Here is a 21630-nt window from a genome sequence, read left to right on the forward strand (position 1 = left end):
GATCCAGTTTCCATTTGTATCTAAAATGTTAAACTGCTGGTCAGTGGAAGGAGCTCAGCTCATCTCAACCATATGTGGTGGAGCTCTGCTCATTTTGACCATATGTGGAGGAGCTCAGCTCATTTTGACCATATGTGGTGGAGCTCTGCTCATTTTGACCATACGTTGAGGAGCTCTGCTCATCTCGATCATACGTGGAGGAGCTCTGCTCATCTCGACCATACGTGGATGAGCTCTGCTCATCTCGACCATATGTGGAGGAGCTCTGCTCATCTCGACCATATGTGGAGGAGCTCAGCTCATCTCGATCATACGTGGAGGTGCTCAGCTCATCTCGATCATACGTGGAGGTGCTCAGCTCATCTCGATCATACGTGGAGGTGCTCAGCTCATCTCGATCATACGTGGAGGTGCTCAGCTCATCTCGATCATACGTGGAGGTGCTCAGCTCCTGCTGGATCCTTCCCAATTTAACCCTTGGTTGTAACACTAGAAGTAAATAGCTTATAAATATATGTCATGATTGTGAAATGTGAAAATTACATAGAATTACAGGAAATTAGCTTCAAAACAACCAAATGTTCTTAGGTCCCTCAAATTTAACAAATTCACACTGGTGTTGTATCCCGCTAGCAGTCACCGCAGTTTGGGTTGGACTTTGTGTTCATTTGATGACTAACTGAATGTAATCCTTTAATACAGTCTAACCCAGTACATAATAATAAATTACAAGAAGAGCGGGGTGAAGAGAGGTCTGAGGAAGGAAGGTCAGGACACCCTGCTCCACATTCAACAGCTGAAAGACGTTTTCCCTCTCTGGTTTCTAACTCGACTTGTCCTTCCTTGTTTTGATGTGTTTACATTTTGTTTTTTTGTCTGTAAAAGAGTCTCAGCATGACTCCCACTCAAAGCAAATGTTAAACGCAAAATAAAAATGGTTTCTATGTGAAAATCCGATGACTGTTGAAGCCCGGAGTGAAGCCTCTCGTCGTTGTGGTCGGTTCATTTAGATCAAAGAATGGAGTGAAGCCACATCATAGGCAGCCTTGTTAGGACTGGAGACGGAGATGCAGGGCCTCTCTCTTCCTGATGGCTGATTGAGACTGTGTTGACATTAGACCATGATGATGATGATGATGAGGTTTATTGACATACTGTAAGACCTGCGTAGCGCTGATTCATTCCAGCAAAAGGACAGAGAAAGAGGTCACGAGGTCATTGGGTTTACGGGGGTCCAAGCTGCCTTCCTTTGCTGGCAACAGTTGGGGCAAGAACTCCCAGGCACAGGTTAGCGGGCCCGCTTCAGTGAGGGTCAAGGGTTAGGGTCGTAGCCGGGCAGGACAGTGAGGGTCAAAGGTTAGGGTGGTATGTGTGCAAGTCCTCACCACATCCAAGAAGAGCGTGTTGACGTCAAAGTTGGGTTTCTTCTTCATGGATCGTATGACGCAGGACTGCACCACACTGCCGCCACACTCCACCTGCAGGCTGGGAGAGGTAACGCTGGCCAGCTGGAAGCTCTTCAGGTTCCGGACACCCCACGCTAAGATCTAGAGAGAGTGGGATGGAGGAATGGGAGAGAGGGGAGTGAGGGAGAGGGAGACAAGGAGGTAGGTGGAGTGATAGAGAGTTTGGGAGAGTGACAGAAAGAGAGAGAGGGAGAGAGAAGGAGAGAGCAAATGAAGAAGAGATGGGCATAGAGTGAGAGAGAGGAGATAGAAGGAGAGAGGAGATAGAAGGAGAGAATGGTAGAGGAGACAGGGATAGAGGGAGAGAGGAGATAGAAGGAGAGAGGAGAGAGAAGGAGAGAATGGTAGAGGAGACAGGGATAGAGGGAAAGAGGAGATAGAAGGAGAGAGGAGATAGAAGGAGAGAATGGTAGAGGAGACAGGGATAGAGGGAGAGAGGAGTACAGGAGAGAGGAGATAGAAGGAGAGAGGAGATAGAAGGAGAGAATGGTAGAGGAGACAGGGATAGAGGGAGAGAGGAGTACATGAGAGAGGGAGATAGGAGTACAGGAGAGGAGATAGAAGGAGAGAATGGTAGAGGAGACAGGGATAGAGGGAGAGAGGAGATAGAAGGAGAGAGGAGATAGAAGGAGAGATTGGTAGAGGAGACAGGGATGGAGGGAGAGAGGAGGATACCTCTATGGCTGTCCGTTGCAGGACAGGCTTGATCCCCTTCGGAACCATGTAGATGTTGGGTTCTCTCTGGGGGGGCGGGTACGGTAGGTCAGAATCATTTGGCTGCCAATCAGAACACAGGACAGGGATCGGTCAGAGGGATTAAGTGATCAGCAGGAGATAACATGGATTAGATGTGTAAAGAAAAAGATGGGATAAAGGAGTCAACTGGCAGAAACCGTGATCTAGTGCGAACATCGCCCTTGTAGGCATTCCAACATGTTCATTTCGTCGACTGCTGTAGGACTTCTAACTTTGTTGGCGGATTCTTTCAGGTGATTCATGTCCAATTGTGTTTCATCAGGAGGTCATAATTAAATTATGTGGGAAGCTCTAGTCAGCCAATTCAGAGCTGTTGTCATGGACACAAACTCTCCCCGACTCCTGTATCCATCTCTGTCAAAGCACAGGTGGAGATCATAGACATGGTTGTACATTAACGCATTCTGTTTTGGTCTACTCACAGGTGTTTTTGTAAACCTATCCATTTATGAGCCATGAACCATGAGACCATGACCTATTAAATCCCTGAACCATGAGACCATGACCTATTAAATCCATGAATCATGAGACCATGACCTATTAAATCCATGAACCATGAGACCATGACCAATTAAATCCATGAACCATGAGACCATGACCTTTTAAATCCATGAACCATGAGACCATGACCTATTAAATCCATGAACCATGAGACCATGACCTATTAAATCCCTGAACCATGAGACCATGACCTATTAAATCCATGAATCATGAGACCATGACCTATTAAATCCATGAACCATGAGACCATGACCAATTAAATCCATGAACCATGAGACCATGACCTTTTAAATCCATGAACCATGAGACCATGACCTATTAAATCCATGAACCATGAGACCATGACCTATTAAATCCATGAATCATGAGACCATGACCTATTAAATCCATGAACCATGACACCATGACTTATTAAATCCATGAACCACGAGACCATGACCAATTAAATCCATGAACCATGAATTTTGGACCATGAATCATTAGAATATGAACCATTATATCCAAGAACCATGACTCACTAGACCATGAACCATTAGGCCATGAACCATTCAATCCATTGAGCATGAATCAATAGACCATGAAGCATGAATCATTAGAACATGTACCATGAATCAATGGACTATGAACCATGAAGCATTAGATGATGAACAATAATAATTAGACAATGAACCATTAGGCCATGAAAGGTCAAGTCAGAAAATAAACAGTGTAGAGAAAGAAGAGAAGTTTAAGAGTGGAAGGACAAGCAAGAAAGAATGACAGTAAGATGGGACTAGCAGGAAAGAATGACAGTAAGATGGGACTAGCAGGAATGGATGACAGTCAGATGGCTACTAGCAGGAATGGATGACAGTCAGATGGCTACTAGCAGGAATGGATGACAGTCAGATGGCTACTAGCAGAAATGAATGACAGTCCGATCAGATGTAGAAAAGCTGGGGTCAATTTGAATTGAAGGTTGTTGTTTTTTTCCAGGAAGCGTCTGATTCAGTTGAATTAAGATATTTAAAACAATCGTTTGACTGAAGTCAATGTTAAGTCTGCTCATCTTATGTCTGGAAAAATACCCTAAGTGATTTAATTTGAACAAAATAAACAAGACCAACTGCCTTCCATTTATTTGACCCCAAGCCATGGTCAAAGAGATACTATCTCTGCTAGGAGACAGGAAGCAGAATGAAGACACAGTGACTGGGACAAACGGACCTGACTGGGACAAACGGACCTGACTGGGACAAACGGACCTAACTGGGACAAACGGACCTGACTGGGACATATGTTGCCTTGGTGTGTTTGTATATCATTCATAAATACGTAGTTAGGATGGTTTTGTAATTGTATTGGACTATATTGTAGAAGGGTGTGTATCTATCTGTGTGTGTTTCAGAGGATCCTGGGAGGAAGGGAAAGCTCATTTTTCCTGTGACACCTTCCCAATTATCCTTGTCAGGAGTTTTTCAACATACACACGCGGCGCAAAATCCTCCACCCCACACACACACACACACACACACAAACCCCAGACCCCCCCCCTCCCTGCCCCCAACATACACACATTTAAGAGAAAGTTCAAAGCACATGAGATTGGTTGCTTAGTTACTTATTCCGCCAATAGTTTATTGATATTTGACACTGACAATTCTAACCTTTTTATGTTTTATGAATTAAACAACGCAGTTAATGTGCTCTAATTAACCTGTCATCTATGTCTTGTGTGTGTCTGTGTGCGTGTGTGTCTGAGTGTGTATGCATGCGTGCGTGCGTGTGTTTTTGTGTGCACGTGTACATGCATGCACGAAGGCAAATGTACCCATTGCTGGTTTTCCGAGAAGAATCCAGTGAGAAAGACCTGAAAGGGAGGAGGAGTGGATAAAGAGAGGAGCAAGAGGAGAAGGAACAGAGGGAGTACAAAAAGAGGAGAGGTGGAGAGAGGGATGAGAGGACGGAGAAAAGGAGCAGGCAAAGAGAAGGAGAAAAGGAGCAGGCAAAGAAAAGGAGAAAAGTACCAAATCAGCAGCATAGACATTCAACTCTGAATCGCAAAGACAATATTTCTTTTCTAGAACATTCCCTCACCTCATCCGTAATGTGAGGCGGGATGTCCCCCTGAAAGAGAAAAAGACATGGCATTATTCATGTCTTTATTCACGTGTGTGTGTGCGTGTCTGTGTGTCCGTCTGTCTGTGTGTGTGGCAGGGACCAGACTAACCTCCTGTCCAGGAATGTGATGAACAGCAGGCTGTGGGAATGACAGAAAGAGGGAGAAAGAGAGAGAGCAAGAAGGCAAAAGAGCCCGGGAGAAGAAGAAATAGCACGAGGCAATTACTTGATAGAACTTTATTGAACGATGCATTGCTGGGAAAGTGGGCGCTTCACACAGCTCTGCTCATCAGAAAGCAGAGAAAAAGCCCAATGGGACAAGGACGCCTACATACAAACTAATACAAATAAACAGCCTGATTGACTCCAGGCAGTCTCTCTGGTCCAGTCCCAAATATTTGGATATATACTCCTAACCCCCCACCCCCAAACCCCCACCCCCCCACCCACACACACCAGCACAGCCCGCCGTACCTTCTCACGTCGTATGAGCTCAAAGGCAGCCAGCAGGTCTCCTGCGCTCCGGTCCCCTCTCCTGATTGGATGCCAGGCCAGCCGTGGTTGGACATCGATGGATGGCCGGCACACACTGCGACCCATGAACTCATCCGCCCCCTGCAGAGCCGGAGTGCAAGCACACACAGTGGTGATCGATCGGCCGGTCGCGTAGCTGATGAAGTGTGCGAGGGCGTGTCATATGGAGGACTAAAACACGACGCTGACCGCCGGGTGATGTGGAGGAGTGGCAGGACCCACAACGGAACAAAGGGAGGGTTACATCTCCAGGATCAATCAGAACGACTGAAGGACTTGGATTGATTGATTACACACTTAACTGCCCACCTCCCTGCCTGTGCATGTGTTTGGCCTGCTCCCTTAGTTCCTATTTCATCAGTCGATCGGGGAAGAGTACATATGTACGTGATTCCCTTAGTGTAGACCCTAGGCCCCTCCTTCAGGGAGGAGAAGTTACTCCTTAAAACTCCTTAAGCTCGCTGTTTCCAATGTGATTTGTACCGTGGAACTCTAATTCCAGTCAAACGTCCCTGGTCGACTGGCTGACTGGTTTGGTCGACTAGGAAAGGATTGATCGTCCACTCACATATGTGTCCTGATCGTACAACTCAACCACTATGCTGGGTGGGTTTCTCTCAGTGACCGCAGGGTCCCCAAACACCTCCACCTCGTGGAAGATCAGTGTCTGGTCCCAGGTAGGGTTCAGCGTGTTACGGACGGTCACCGTCTTCTGACTCTGATGCAGGAAGGACACTATGGCATAGGGATCTGAAGAAGAGAGGAGGAGAGAGGAGGAGAGGGGAGGGGAGGAGAGGGGAGGAGAGGAGATGGGAGGGGAGGAGAGGAGAGGGGAGGAGATGGTTCAGATATTTACCAGAGAACGTCTAAAAGAGTGTGACCAGCCAACTGGACTGGCAGATCAGTAGACATTGAGTACACTCCCTGATCACTATGGATACGTATTAAAGTAGTACACTCCCTGATCACTATGGATACGTATTAAAGTAGTACACTCCCTGATCACTATGGATACGTATTAAAGTAGTACACTCCCTGATCACTATGGATACGTATTAAAGTAGTACACTCCCTGATCACTATGGATACGTATTCAAGTAGTACACTCCCTGATCACTATGGATACGTATTAAAGTAGTACACTCCCTGATCACTATGGATACGTATTCAAGTAGTACACTCCCTGATCACTATGGATACGTATTCAAGTAGTACACTCCCTGATCACTATGGATATGTATTGAAGTAGTTCATACCCTAATCACCACTGATACAGATTAAAGTAGCTTAGTGGAGCTAAATAATAAATAAGGCTGATAGAAGAGGTCAAAATGTAAAGATCACAAACTTGATTATTTTATTTATGAAAAACCCTAGCACTCGCATGTTCATGGTGGAGACACGCTAAACACAACTTGCCGGAAAAGCCCCCTCACATTCGAGCAGATTCATAGACATGGGGCAAACTGACAATTTAACTGTCATGGGTTGATCATGTGATAATGCCTTTGACTGCTATGCAAATTGAAACAAAGAAAATAAAATAGCAGAAGAGACATGAACTGGCAGAACAACATATTTTCCTAACCAGGGTTTCAACAAAGCAATCTTTGGGTTATTAGTCAGAAACACCACTAACCAAACACCAGTGAATTAAATGGTTACTGCACAAAAACTAAGTGGTTTCAACACTGAACTTGTGCAGTTGTTTTTCTGTCTACAGAAAAATGCAAAACCTAGGAATTTCAGAAGCAGCTTTGAATGTCTCCATTCATCTTTTTGAGGTAGGCCCACTATCAGTCTATTCGAACAGTGTAACTTACTTGGCCTGGCTGAAAGCCCAATCTGATTCATGCTTCAAGATCATTCTTAATGTGTCATTGTTTCTCACAGAATCGTCCATACAGAATCATCCATACAGCCAGATGGGCAGTTTGGCAAATACAATATTAGAGCATTCTGAAATCTCTGGGCATCACCCCTGGCAGTGCGACCGTGTGTGTGTTTGTGTGTCTGTGTGTGACATGGCCAGCTAGAGGCAGAGCAGAGATACCAACTAACACTCACACACACACACACACACACACACCCTTTTATAATGATGTGAAAACAGCTGGAACCAGGGACAGTATGTAACGTCTGTGTGTGTTTGTGTGTGTGTGTGTGCGCGAGTGTGTGTGTATGTGTGTGTGTGTACAGGAGTGGGGTTAATCAAGGCTGGGAAAATATCGGACGGCTTCTGTGTTTTCCGCAAGAAACAGTCCCAGTGAGGGCCTTTACGTGGCTTGGAATAATAAACTTCCAGGCCGTCGCTCCGACTCTTGGAATTCCGAAGTCGTTGATGTCACTCTGTCTCGCTCAGGGGCTCCCCCGGAATATATAAGTGAAAGTAGGTTTCTCAGAGAAGAGGAGAAGCAACAACACACACACACACACACACAAACACAGCCCCAGGGTCTGTTTTCACAGACAGACAGACAGACCCTATTCCCTGGCTCCTATAAGCAACAGCATAAACAAGCCTTAGGGAACGTTCCACACTCACACACACACACACACACACAGCCAGCTAAGACCCCAAAGGGAACTACCGAGTAAATAAACAGAAACGAGGGAACAGAAGCCCCTGAAAGAGGATAATTGAGAGAGGGAGAGGGAGGGAACAGGCCAAAGAAGTGGAGTCCTTTGATTTTCTTTAATCTCCCTGCCGGTCTGAGAGACACAGACGCGGTCAGTCAGCTCTGCTTTAATGTTCCCTCTAACCATCCATCAGCTCCTCTGGGCTGCCGTCTCTGGTGTGTATTTCTGCTATTTTAGTTGTTGGGTCAGACATTAGTTCTTAAGATGCGTACCAGATCCCTTATTGTAAATCCACCAGATCCCTTAAAAACATGAGCGTATTATAAATCCCCCCCGTCCCCTCGCCATCATTCACTTTCTCTCCGTCTCTCTCTCTCTCTCCGTCTCTCTCTCTCTCTCCGTCTCTCTCTCTCTCTCTCTCTATGAGAGATCTACGTCTCAATGTTGAGAGGAGAGCGAGAAGAGGAAAGAAAAGGTTGCGAATTGGAGAAGTGGAAAGAGAAAAAAATGACTGGATCTTAAAGCAGTATGATAAATCACTGGAGCATTGGATTCACTCACCCCTCGTTAGGTTTCAAACAAGAGAACACACACACACACACACACACACTACGGCAGTAGCTACCAGCAGTAGTTTCCATGATCTCCACTTAAAGAAGAAAAACAATATTATTTCTCCACCCCTCACTCTTTCTCTCCCTCCTTCTCTCCCTCTCATCATCTCTCTCTCCCTCTCATCATCTCTCTCTCCCTCTCTTCATCTCTCTCTCCCTCTCTTCATCTGTCTCTCCCTCTCTTCATCTGTCTCTCCCTCTCTTCATCTGTCTCTCCCTCTCTTCATCTGTCTCTCCCTCTCTTCATCTGTCTCTCTCTCTCATTCTTTTTTTGTTTTTTTTCTCTCTGATTCAGGGTTCCGTTTTCTATCCAATCTTCACACCAGCTTCACCAATACATCTTTCTGTAACTTCCCTTGTTTTATTCCCTCTCCACTTCTCTCTCTCTCCATCAAATGCAGACACCAATTTAGACTCATACATCTGTGTTTTATACAATTATGGGCCTGGTAGACACGATGTTGAGAGGGAATTCTACTCTACCAATCTGAGTTCCTGTACCAGTCCCATCATGCATCTGGATCCCTCTACCAGTCCCCATCATGCATCTGGGTCCCACTACCAATCACATTATGCATCTGGGATCCTCTACCAATCCCATGATGCATCTGGGTCCCTCTACCAGTTCCATGATGCACCTGGGTCTAGTCCAGTGACTGCCACTCACCTGAAAAGCTGTCTTTGTCCATGGCTGGAAGGTCTCTGGCCTGGTACAGGTAACAGCGTAGGTGGTAACGAGTCCCAGCTGAACAGAACATAATTTAGAGAGGAAGATGGTGACCTCTGACCTCCTACTTGACAACTTCCTCTTCCTGTGGCATTTCATTATTCTGTTCTCTTTTCAAGTATATCCTCAACAATGGCCCCCATTCTGATCTATTGTATTCTGCTCCATCCCGTCCTGCGTCAGTCTAGTAAATGCATAGAAACAATGCACTAGTGGTTTCTATGGAGACCGTCTGTTGGAAAGGATGCCACCGGTTAAGACCCTACCAACCGGTGGAAAGCACAGATCTCCCAGAATGCACCACAGTTAGAAGACGGATGGAAAAAGAGGAAGGTCTGAGCCTCTATGTATAAAATATTTACCATGCATTCTACATGCAGCTAGTTTGTGTGTCTTCCAATGCATTAAGGCAAACATTCTCCCTCTCTGATTTGTGTGAGAGGAAGAGAAGTTTCGTAAGAGAGGAGAAGGAGGGCTTACTGTCAAAGATACAGGAGATGGTGGGGCGGTTGACCCCAAAGGTCGCCGTCACTGATTTGTCATCGCTCTTGTCTTCCATTACACTCCCCTGGTCAAAAAACCACAAAGCCATTAGAAATGGTGTCACCTCCTTCACGTCTCGGCTGTCCCTCTCCTTCCCTCTCTCACCAGGGAACACTCCAGGGCAAAGATGGCCGCGGGGCCCGTCTTCTCCGTGGGTTCCATCCGACATCTCCACCTCCGCCTGCGGAAGGAGTCCGTCTTGCGGGGCTTCAGGTGGAACCTCCACCCAAACAGGGATGCGTACTCCCACCCCTCCCTCTCTGTTTCATCAGGCCGCTGCTACAGGAAGAACACGTGTGAACACACACACACACACACGTATGAACACACACACACACACATAAACACACACACACACGTATGAACACACACACACACACACATAAACACACACACACACACACACACACATGTATGAACACACACACACACACACATGTATGAACACACACACACACACACGTATGAACACACACACACACACATGTATGAACACACACACGTATGAGCACACACACACACACACGTATGAACACACACACACACACATGTATGAACACACACACACACACACACGTGTATGAACACACACACACACACACGTATGAACACACACACACACACATGTATGAACACGCACACACGAACACACACATAAACGCACACACACACACACACACATATGAACACACACACACACGTGTATGAACACGCACACACACACACACGTATGAACACACACACACACACACGTGTATGAACACGCACACACGAACACACACATAAACGCACACACACACACATGTATGAACACACACACACACGTATGAACACACACACACACACATGTATGAACACGCACACACACACACATGTATGAACACGCACACACACACATGTATGAACACACACACACACAAATGTATGAACACACACACATGTATGAACACGCACACACGAACACACACATAAACACACACACACACATGTATGAACACGCACACACACATGTATGAACACGCACACACACAAATGTATGAACACACACACACACATGTATGAACACGCACACACGAACACACACATAAACGCACACACACAAATGTGTGAACACACACACACACAAATGTATGAACACACACACACACATGTATGAACACGCACACACACAAATGTATGAACACGCACACACACAAATGTATGAACACGCACACACAAACACACACATAAACGCACACACACACAAATGTATGAACACGCACACACGAACACACACATAAACGCACACACACACAAATGTATGAACACGCACACACGAACACACACACAAAAGCACGCACGGACACACGAACACACACATAAACGCACACACGCACACACACACACATACAGAGACACACATGTGCATGGCTGTTCAAAAACACATTTTATAGAACTATATCTTGCAGTTGTTTTGGGAGTTACTGTTCCAAAACGTAAATGTAAATATTCTGATGGCATCCCCCCGGCAACACAAACTACTGAGATCTGTGTAACAACACCACCATCTTGTGGTTGAATGGAGTAATGACATCCTTAAGATGGTAGCAGAGATCCATTACCCTCGTCTACATGTTGAGTGCCTCCATCCTCTAACTCCACCTGATCACATGTACACCACCTTCTTCAGTGCCTCCATCCTCTAACTCCACCTGATCACATGTACAGCACCTTCTTCAGTGCCTCCATCCTCTAACTCCACCTGATCACATGTACAGCACCTTCTTCAGTGCCTCCATCCTCTAACTCCACCTGATCACATGTACACCACCTTCTTCAGTGCCTCCATCCTCTAACTCCACCTGATCACATGTACAGCACCTTCTTCAGTGCCTCCATCCTCTAACTCCACCTGATCACATGTACACCACCTTCTCCATCCTCTAACTCCACCTGATCACATGTACACCACCTTCTTCAGTGCCTCCATCCTCTAACTCCACCTGATCACATGTACACCACCTTCTCCATCCTCTAACTCCACCTGATCACATGTACACCACCTTCTCCATCCTCTAACTCCACCTGATCACATGTACAGCACCTTCTTCAGTGCCTCCATCTTCTGCATGTCCCTGCGCCTGAGCCTAATCCAGCGCCGCCGGCGGTTGGTGTGGTACATCTTCTCCGCCGGCACCCAGGCCTTGGGCCTCCGATCCGGGGGGATGGTTAGGCCATACTCCCATCCTGGAGGGGACAAACACTTCATAGATGAATATCTCTTAAACTCCATGAATAACCCTTTTCTGCTTTGGTTTTGCGTGTGTGTGTGCGCGTGTGTGTGTGTGCGTGTGCGTGTTTACCATGGTCATCCACAGCTCGGTTCAAGTCTTCGCTCCATTCTTCTTCTGACCACACCCAACCTGGGGGACACTCAATGTCATCCTTAGGCACTGCCTTTTCCCCGTTCTGGAAAACAAACTTCTAGTATCAATGTCTTCTCTAAAACACTAGAAACATTCAACTTAATTGCTGCAACAACAATTGGCATGTTGTGTCTGTGTCCATGTGGCCATTCCCTATACCCCTGTATGCATGTATGGACAGATGGAAGGACACACACCGGGCACACTGACAGACAGACAGTACAGACACACAGACACAGACCCACAGACAGACAGTACAGACACACAGACACAGACCCACAGACAGACAGTACAGACACACACACACAGGCACACAGACAGACAGACAGTACAGACACACAGACACAGACCCACAGACAGACAGTACAGACATACAGACAGTACAAACACAGAGACAGACAATAAGACAGACAGACACTCAGACAGTACAGACAGACAGACAGTACAGACACCAACACACACACAGACAGACAGTACAGACACCAACACAAACACAGACAGACAGTACAGACAGACAGACAGGCACACAGACAGACAGACACACAGACAGTACAGAGATACAGACACACAGAGAGACAGACAGGCAGACAGGCAGACACTCAGACAGGCAGACACACAGACAGACAGACCAGGTCAGTGAATCCTTCTGGCATGCCAATCCATTGTCCCCCGGGCAACCTCATCTGGTTCTCAAACACCTCCTCTGTGAAGGTCATGTGACCGGCATCTGTGTCGTACAGCATCCTGGGGAGAGAGGAGGAACACCAGGGGTCAGACAGGGCAGAGAAACAGTCTCTACCAGTTCAGGATCTAGACACACTCACGTCCTCTCTGGGCTGACAACCCATTCCCCGGCCCAGCTCCAGCCAGGGGAGGGTTTGAAGGACTCCTTGGGCAGCTTCACCCTGCCTGTAACGTCACTGAACTTGGGGGAGGTTAGTCCGGTGGTCCCCCAGTTTCCCACCAGGGCCAGCTTCACCTGGTTCTCATACTGGGAGAGGGAAATAGACAGACAGGTGGAGAAAAAGACAGAGACACAGAGACAAAAGTGAGTGAGAAGCGAGAGAGAGACAGAAGAGACAGACAGAAGAGACAGACAGAAGAGAGAGAGACAGAAGAGAGAGAGACAGAAGAGAGACAGAAGAGAGAGAGACAGATGAGAGAGAGAGACAGAAGAGAGAGAGACAGAAGAGACAGACAGAAGAGACAGACAGAAGAGACAGACAGAAGAGAGACAGACAGAAGAGAGTGAGGAGATAGACTAGGCATTCGAAAACAGTAAAACCCTCTACAAAGAACTTGTCTGCCAAGTACTTGAAATACCGTTGCAGCATAAAGACAACTACCTGTCTGATGAATAATGGCACAACATGAAGACAATGATATTGTTGTCCTGTTATCTAGTTAGGTCAGAGAAACACACAGACACACACACAGACACACAAGCAAACAATCGTCTTACAGTCTCAGCGAAGACGGACAGTTTCCCCTCTGCACAGCGGTTGAAGTGCTTGACGTCTGCAGCAAGACCAAACCACACCTTGACTCTGATCTGGCCCGGGAGCTTGCTGAGTCCAGAACCTCCCTGTGGGTACTGAAGAGAGAGACACAGTCACACCTCTAACCTACTGTTCCAACACATGGCCTGTGACAGTTCCATGAAGAGATGTTCTACCATGTCTGTTTGTTTGTACATTCATGAAGACCACAGAGAGATGTTCTACCATGTCTGTTTGTTTGTACATTCATGAAGAACACAGAGAGATGTTCTACCATGTCTGTTTGTTTGTACATTCATGAAGAACAGAGAGATGTTCTACCATGTCTGTTTGTTTGTACATTCATGAAGAACACAGAGAGATGTTCTACCATGTCTGTTTGTGTACCTTCATGAAGAACAAAGGGAGGTGTTCTACATTGTTTGTTTGTACCTTCAGGAAGATGCTCTGGAGTTCTCCACAGTTCTTCCCACAGTGTTTCTGGCTGAATAAGACAGTGTGTGCTGGGATACGGTGGTAGGCCACGCGGCGATCCCCCTGTAGCATCCAGATGATGATGTCTGGTAGGCTGTTCTGGGGCTGGTAGAGATAACAGGTAAATACACTCATCTGGGGCTGGTAGAGATAACAGGTAAATACACTCATCTGGGGCTGGTAGAGATAACAGGTAAATACACTCATCTGGGGCTGGTAGAGATAACAGATAAATACACTCATCTGGGGCTGGTAGAGATAACAGGTAAATACACCCATCTGGGGCTGGTAGAGATTACAGGTAAATACACTCATCTGGGGCTGGTAGAGATAACAGGTAAATACACTCATCTGGGGCTGGTAGAGATAACAGGTAAATACACTCATCTGGGGCTGGTAGAGATAACAGGTAAATACACTCATCTGGGGCTGGTAGAGATGACAGGTAAATACACTCATCTGGGGCTGGTAGAGATAACAGGTAAATACACTCATCTGGGGCTGGTAGAGATAACAGGTAAATACACTCATCTGGGGCTGGTAGAGATTATAGGTGACAGGTCCAGAAAGTGTCAGCAAAGCAAACATTTTGGGATGTGGCTAGAGATCAATGTTTGGATTTTAATGTTCTCAAACCAACACATTTCTTTCCCCTTAGTTCCTCATCTTTCAATTCCCCTCCCTGACCTCTTTCTCTCCTCTTCTTCCTTCCTACAACCCTCACTGCCTCCGTCCTCTTCCCGGCCTCTCTTCTCTTTCCTTCCCCTCCCTCTCTCACCTCCTCTGCTATGTTGCGTAGCCTCAACGCCCAGTCCTCCGCTTGCTCTAGGACAGTACTGAGGTCTGTGGCAGGACCATGCTTCAAGGCTGTAGCAGCCTGTTCAATCTGCTGTAGATGGACAACCCTGGAACGAAATGACAACGTTATAGTGGATGTGCTTCTGTGTGTGTGTGTGTGTGTGTGCACCTGGATGCAGGGTGTGTGTGTGTTAGCGTAAACTCACCTGAGGTGTCTCAGGGCTTTGTCCAGCTGAGTTACACACGACCACCCGTCGATCGACGGAAGCTCCTCTCTGGGAGGAACAGAAAGAGATTGAGTTTGAAATGACGACTGAGACGTATCACGAGAGACAGAGAGTAAGGGGACCAGGAAGTGTGTGGTCGGATTGGAGCAATGGGGAGGGATGGAATAACACAGGGAGATCATAGGAAACATTACTAGAAGTTGCCTTCTGCAGGGATGTTTCTGCACTGGGTTTTGACAGAACCGCTTAACAAGGAGCGGCGTTTGTAGCGGCCAGTAGCCCACCTGCAATCAGCGATGAGCTGATCTAATAGCTTGACCACTTTTAGCTCCACGTCCTCCAATTCACTTCCTGATTGCAGATCCAACTGAACTTCCTTTAGGTTGGACTCCTGAAATAAATCAAGGTGGAGGGGTTAAACACACACACACACACACATACAGAAAGACGTGCAGTAAGACAGAGAGACCGAATTACTCACCAGGCGATCAATCACAGCTAACAGCATGTTGAGGGTTTCTATTCGAGGTTTGATGTCCTCCCATTCAGAAGACAGGACCACCACCGGCTTCACATTACCCCAGGGGAGGTAGTAGTAGTGGCAGCCTGATACACACACACACACACACACACATTGAACGTCTCTGAAAAAGAAGCGATATTACCAAACACTGAACACACTTTTAGTGCCAAGAAAATCAGAAGAAACACCTCTACTGACAAATACACTGTCTTAAAAATATCTAGAGACAAGACAGTGTGCGAAGGTCTGGGGTATGTTGTATTAGCCAAAACAGTCTGAATGGACGGCTAGGCGATTTCTATTGGATAGTTAACCCTCTTTCACCCATTGGTTCAATGTGTTATGCTCGTCAATGCTGATTGGATAACAGCAACCTGGAGAACTGTGGTCGATTTAATAATAGTATGGCTTCTCGTTTATGGTAGCCTGGTTTGTAGAGAGGTGACTTACAGGCTAGGTTCTGCTTTATATGTCCACCAGGTGGCGCTGACCCTTAACCCCCGCTTGCGTATCGAACTCACCGTCAAACACAGCCCTGCTGAACTGTGTCGTCGAGGCGAGAGGGAGACAGGTGTTGTCAAACTTGTTGCCATAGTTCCCGATGCTGACCTCGAACTGGATCGCATCATCAACATCTTGGAGAAGGGTGGCAGAGTAGAACGACGCAAAGAGAGAGTATTTCCGCTTTCGCATGAATTTCTGTTAAGACAGAAATAAGAAGCGGGGGGGAGGTTGTATAACTTCAGTGATTTGATTGGTAATCACCTTGGACAGCGTTGAACAGGAGCTGAGTAGAACAGAGCAATAAGAGCCAGAAAAGGAAGAATCAAACAAGCAGTGGATTGTTGGTGTTTCGGACATCTCTGATGATGATGCATTGTCACCTGAACAACTAGCAGGTCATCGTTGGGTATGTCCTCTACACTGGCCTTCAACGTGTCCACAAGCCTGGTACTGAGTTCGATCAGGACACGGCCACGATATGCCACGCCCTCTCCCTGAAGAAGACAGAGAGAGAGATGGCTAGAGGAACGGATTTCTGTTTTCTTGGCCCAGTTTTACAACATCCAATCAATCAATGAATCGACTAACCATCCATCAATCAGTCATTCAACCAGTTAACGCATCAATTACCTTGCCCAGGTTAAGAGCTTCATGGGGGTCATTGAAGGCTGTGAACTCCCGGGGGCTTCCATAGAGGTTGACATAGCAGGGGCCAAAGGAAGGCAGGAAACCCAGACTGTCGTCCACTACACATAGACACAAAATGGCTGTCATGTTCTAATTTCGCCAATTAGAGGACAGATTGGAATCAATGAAGGGAAACTGTCACCTACTACACAAAGACACAAAACATGGACATTTTAGTTTCACCACTGACAATTTGGAATCACTGGAAAGACTGTCAGCCGTGTAAAACATAGAGCCGAAATGGCAGACACGTCCAGATGGCAGAAAAGGAGGAAAAACAAAACAACCTAAAGGGCTACTTGATTAATGTGGTAAATGTGGGACATTGTCGGAACACACAGGAGAATTGACGGAACACACAGGAGAATGGGAGAGGAGATACCAGACGTACTGAAGGTTTGGAGGTTCCTTGGGACCAATTCATCTGAATGCATGGAGAAACAACAGGAGAACATAAGATAACACAACAAGGGGCCACCCATCCCTCACAACCAAAGGGCACTGGACCAACACACCGTGCTGGCGATGCCACGGCTTTGACCGGACGTTAGCTAGTGAATGCTATCGTTGTTGGACGAATGCGGGGAGTGGAATCAGAATCAGTTGAGGTATTTGCGTGCATCATGCGTGACATCTCAGACAACACCCTGGGACAATTTGATGGCAGATTGTTTTTCTGCTGAATATGTGCCTCAGCAGCTCCGCTGTGTCAGTGAATTTCCAAAACCTCAATGTTGCATTTTATACTCAAACATTTTCTACCTCCCTAACTCACTGCAGGACAGAGAGGTTGTCGCCATGTGGGATAAAGCTAGCTTAGCTTTTATACAGCTCCGTTGCCCACAGGTTTGGGATAACACTTAACTATAACATAACTCAATCAAAATGACGTCCAATATTACAAGTTGTTTCTCCCTAACTTGATACAACTGAGGACCTGCGTAACTCTAGCACCAGGAACCATACAGAAAAGATTGTGTCAGACTCTGCCCAACCTGGTCTCCCAGTGGCCCAAAAACCCAGGCAAATGTTAGTTTCCGGCTGAGTGTTGTGGCCTGCGTCTGCTAGCAGTATGTGTATCCCTATATCTCTCAGGACACCACCCACTCCACACAGTACAGAGAGGGGAGTCTTGGGTGCAGATGCAGAATTGTCTATATTACACTGCTCTGCATAGGGAAGCTGTAAGTCATTCGTGCTGACAATGTTTCCTGTTCACTTGTTCTAGCCTTGTTCTTATAGGTTCAAGTGAAGACATCACAACAAAACCAAAGGAAACAAAATCAAACCGAAACAAGACATAGGAAATCAAATTTATCAACACCATGCTTCACCCCAAGTCTCATGTCATCCGTATTCAATACTATAGATCACACAACAAAATGAAACCAACCCAACCAAAACCAGTCCATCAAGTGTTCAAAACCAATGCATCGAAAACAAGATTCGTGTTCCAGTCAAAAACCATTGCAAACTAGAACACAACCCAACCATTAACACCAAAGGTGCAAAAAGTACAAAGCAAATGTACTCAACTATTTTCACCATATAGTTCCTATCAGAGAGCATAATCACCAGGTAAAGGGAGTTCATGACAAACCAGTGACTTTCATTGATAATTTATCTTCCTTTTTATTTAACTGATCACTTGGTAGTTCTGAACTCCCTTCACCTGGTCATTTAGGTCCGATTTTTTGAAACTTCCCTTAAATACTGAGCACTTTTTACACCTCTGATCATTACTAGTCAAAGGAGACAAGCACACACCAGTCCCAAACAACTCTCACTTGGCCCTGATCAGTCCAAACCTGTCATGACCAGTCCTGACAAGTCCAGACCAGTTCCAACGAGTCCAGACTAGTTCAAACCAGACCAAATCAGTCACAACCACTCCAAACAAGCTCTGACCGGCCCAGACCAGTTCAGGCCACCACAGGCCAGTGTCTTACCCTCAACCTCTCCTCCTGGGGCAGAAATCTTGGACATGCAGAGGTGGGTGGTCCCGACGACATCGTTATGGCTGGCTCTGTCCCTAGAATGAGGAAGTTGAGGAAAGATGAGTGCAACGCTTGCTGGAGCATGTAGCACAAAATGGCTACCATTAGAAATGTACCTTACCAGTCCAGGACCCGAATCCTCATCCTTTCACACATAGATGGGAACTGTAAAAGGCAGATATGAGGACGTTTTCATTGGAAGACCGGAATTACAGAAAAATTCCCAGATCTGGGAAGTCAGGATCTGTATGAGGCCATGAGGCAGTATACTCTTACCTATATGGGCGTGGTCAGGATCTGTATGAGGCCATGGGGCAGTATACTCTTACCTATATGGGCGTGGTCAGGATCTGTATGAGGCCATGAGGCAGTATACTCTTACTTTTATGGGCGTGGTCAGGATCTGAATAAGACCATGAGGCAGTATACTCTTACTTATATGGGCGTGGTCAGGATCTGTATGAGGCCATGAGGCAGTATACTCTTACCTATATGGGCGTGGTCAGGATCTGTATGAGGCCATGAGGCAGTATATTCTTACCTATATGGGCGTGGTCAGGATCTGTATGAGGCCATGAGGCAGTATACTCTTACTTATATGGGCGTGGTCAGGATCTGAATAAGACCATGAGGCAGTATACTCTTACCTATATGGGCGTGGTCAGGATCTGAATAAGACCATGAGGCAGTATACTCTTACCTATATGGGCGTGGTCAGGATCTGAATAAGACCATGAGGCAGTATACTCTTACCTATATGGGCGTGGTCAGGATCTGAATAAGACCATGAAGCAGTGTACTCTTACCCGTATTGGCATGGTCAGGCTTTGGTTCCACTGAGGGTTGGCATTCTTTTCCATTATTTTACTGCACATCTGAAAGTGGGAATACCAACATGGGCATGTGAACATGTTTGTAGTGTTTATTTACCACAGAAATGGACAACCTGATTCAGTTTCATTAACTCCCTTGGCATCAGTCTTTTATGTGTGATTTTTGTTTCTGTTGCATACTTGTTCAGTGATTGATTTTTACCGTTTTTCCAGCAAAGTTGACTTCCACCAAGGGGTCGACCAGATTCTTTTTGTTGCTGTCAAATCCCAGAATCTGCCTCATGCCATCTATAAATGCGTCATCCACTGTGAAGAGAATTATTGTGTTGTTAACCCATCAGAACAAACACACACACACACACACACATACACGTACACACACTCACTCTGTGGAAGATCCTCCGCTCTGAATAAGCGGAGAGCGAAGATGGCTCCTCGGAGTGTGAGACCAGCCGGTCGCAGCAGGTTCCCCTCGATGTCCTCCTTATCCTCCAACCCCTCCTTTTTATCGGCCTGAGACACAAACACACACACACACACACACACACACACAAAAACAAGCAAGACACACCGAGACACACATGTCAAACCAGGCTATACAAATAACCATATTAAATCATCCCTGAACATATTTGTTACCATAACCCTAACCCCCAATTCCTAACCAAGCCTAACTCTGACCCTAACCCCAAATGTAAGTTTTACCCTAACACATACTTCAGACAAAATATGTTCCTGGGTCACTCACGCTTTGAACATTTATTGTGACCTCCACACCCAAAAGCATAAAAGATTTAATTAGTCGATTCATCATCCAATCCGACTCACCGGAGCCTCATCGCCAGCAGCCAATACGAAAAGGCTGACCTTCAGGTAACCTCTTGCCCCAGCCGAGAGGTCATCAGGGTCAGAAAGGAGGAGCCACTTCCTCAAAAACGCATGTCCTTGTAAGCAAAGGAGCAAAGAGCATTGGGTGAGAATCAATACTCAGGAAGGAGATAACTATATTATGAATACTCAGGGAGGAGGTAACTATATAATGAATACTCAGGGAGGAGGTAATTATATAATGAATACTCAGGGAGGAGGTAACTATATAATGAATACTCAGGGAGGAGGTAACTATATAATTAATGCTCAGGGAGGAGGTAATTATATAATGAATACTCAGGGAGGAGGTAACTATATAATGAATACTCAGGGAGGAGCTAACTATATAATGAATACTCAGGGAGGACCTAACTATATAATGAATACTCAGGGAGGAGCTAACTATATAATGAATACTCAGGGAGGAGCTAACTAGTTCCATTTTGTACGGACTACAGTATAACACGTGTGTGTACTCATATCTTTTTACATCACCTTCAAGGTTTTACATCTATACTCACTGCTCTCATTGTAGACTGTTCCAACATCTAGCTGCAAGAAAACACAGACTCTTCAATGTTTTGTACATAGTAATCACAAAGACAAAATCCAATACGCCATCAGATATATTGTGGACAACCAAAGAGATATTTAAATATAGTGTACATATCTTTCAAAAAATAATTTCTGTGTGTATTGTTAACAAAGAGATGAAAAGATTGGAGTATAATATTATATAAATATTGTTGACCAGTTTGTTACATGCCACATCTTTTTACCACAGAGATACTTTGATGGTTCCATATTGTTACCAGAGAAGAGAGCGGGAGTACCTTTAGGCGGAGCAGAGTGGGGGGCTAGAATGTCTTACCTTGAATTGCCCAATCACAGAGTCAGTTCTCATTGACTTGGAGTCAAAAACCTGAAAAAGGACAAAGAATAAAAAACTGAAGTCTCAACTTTACATCTCAGATGGAAAAGTTAAGTTAAAT

At 45.9% G+C, this 21630-nt stretch overlaps 1 protein-coding gene across 9 annotated transcripts in view; it reads right to left on the bottom strand.

Moving 5' to 3' along the window:
- Window positions 1-21630, bottom strand: part of dysf (dysferlin, limb girdle muscular dystrophy 2B (autosomal recessive)) — a 76539-nt gene that overhangs the window by 35996 nt on the left and 18913 nt on the right. For 4 of the 9 annotated variants that reach the window (XM_034290277.1, XM_034290274.1, XM_034290280.1 and 1 more), the window contains exons 10-41: window positions 21510-21560; window positions 21160-21190; window positions 20597-20712; window positions 20155-20281; window positions 19971-20074; window positions 19742-19810; window positions 19057-19100; window positions 18888-18970; window positions 17330-17362; window positions 16882-16997; window positions 16632-16745; window positions 16269-16446; window positions 15706-15830; window positions 15509-15615; window positions 15204-15272; window positions 14978-15104; window positions 14158-14304; window positions 13689-13820; window positions 13051-13217; window positions 12856-12970; window positions 12164-12269; window positions 11905-12047; window positions 9927-10100; window positions 9759-9846; window positions 9219-9296; window positions 5926-6107; window positions 5298-5438; window positions 4933-4962; window positions 4800-4829; window positions 4534-4572; window positions 2142-2243; window positions 1386-1547 (exon numbers count right to left, since the gene is read on the bottom strand). In XM_034290277.1, coding sequence (XP_034146168.1) covers window positions 1386-1547; window positions 2142-2243; window positions 4534-4572; window positions 4800-4829; window positions 4933-4962; window positions 5298-5438; window positions 5926-6107; window positions 9219-9296; window positions 9759-9846; window positions 9927-10100; window positions 11905-12047; window positions 12164-12269; window positions 12856-12970; window positions 13051-13217; window positions 13689-13820; window positions 14158-14304; window positions 14978-15104; window positions 15204-15272; window positions 15509-15615; window positions 15706-15830; window positions 16269-16446; window positions 16632-16745; window positions 16882-16997; window positions 17330-17362; window positions 18888-18970; window positions 19057-19100; window positions 19742-19810; window positions 19971-20074; window positions 20155-20281; window positions 20597-20712; window positions 21160-21190; window positions 21510-21560 — 3330 coding nt within the window. The remainder of the gene's footprint in view (window positions 1-1385; window positions 1548-2141; window positions 2244-4533; window positions 4573-4799; window positions 4830-4932; window positions 4963-5297; window positions 5439-5925; window positions 6108-9218; window positions 9297-9758; window positions 9847-9926; window positions 10101-11904; window positions 12048-12163; window positions 12270-12855; window positions 12971-13050; window positions 13218-13688; window positions 13821-14157; window positions 14305-14977; window positions 15105-15203; window positions 15273-15508; window positions 15616-15705; window positions 15831-16268; window positions 16447-16631; window positions 16746-16881; window positions 16998-17329; window positions 17363-18887; window positions 18971-19056; window positions 19101-19741; window positions 19811-19970; window positions 20075-20154; window positions 20282-20596; window positions 20713-21159; window positions 21191-21509; window positions 21561-21630) is intronic. The other 5 variants (XM_034290278.1, XM_034290281.1, XM_034290282.1 and 2 more) reach the window with 3 other exon arrangements.

Source organism: Esox lucius, chromosome 24 (assembly GCF_011004845.1).
Source record: "Esox lucius isolate fEsoLuc1 chromosome 24, fEsoLuc1.pri, whole genome shotgun sequence".
Lineage (NCBI taxonomy): Eukaryota > Metazoa > Chordata > Actinopteri > Esociformes > Esocidae > Esox > Esox lucius.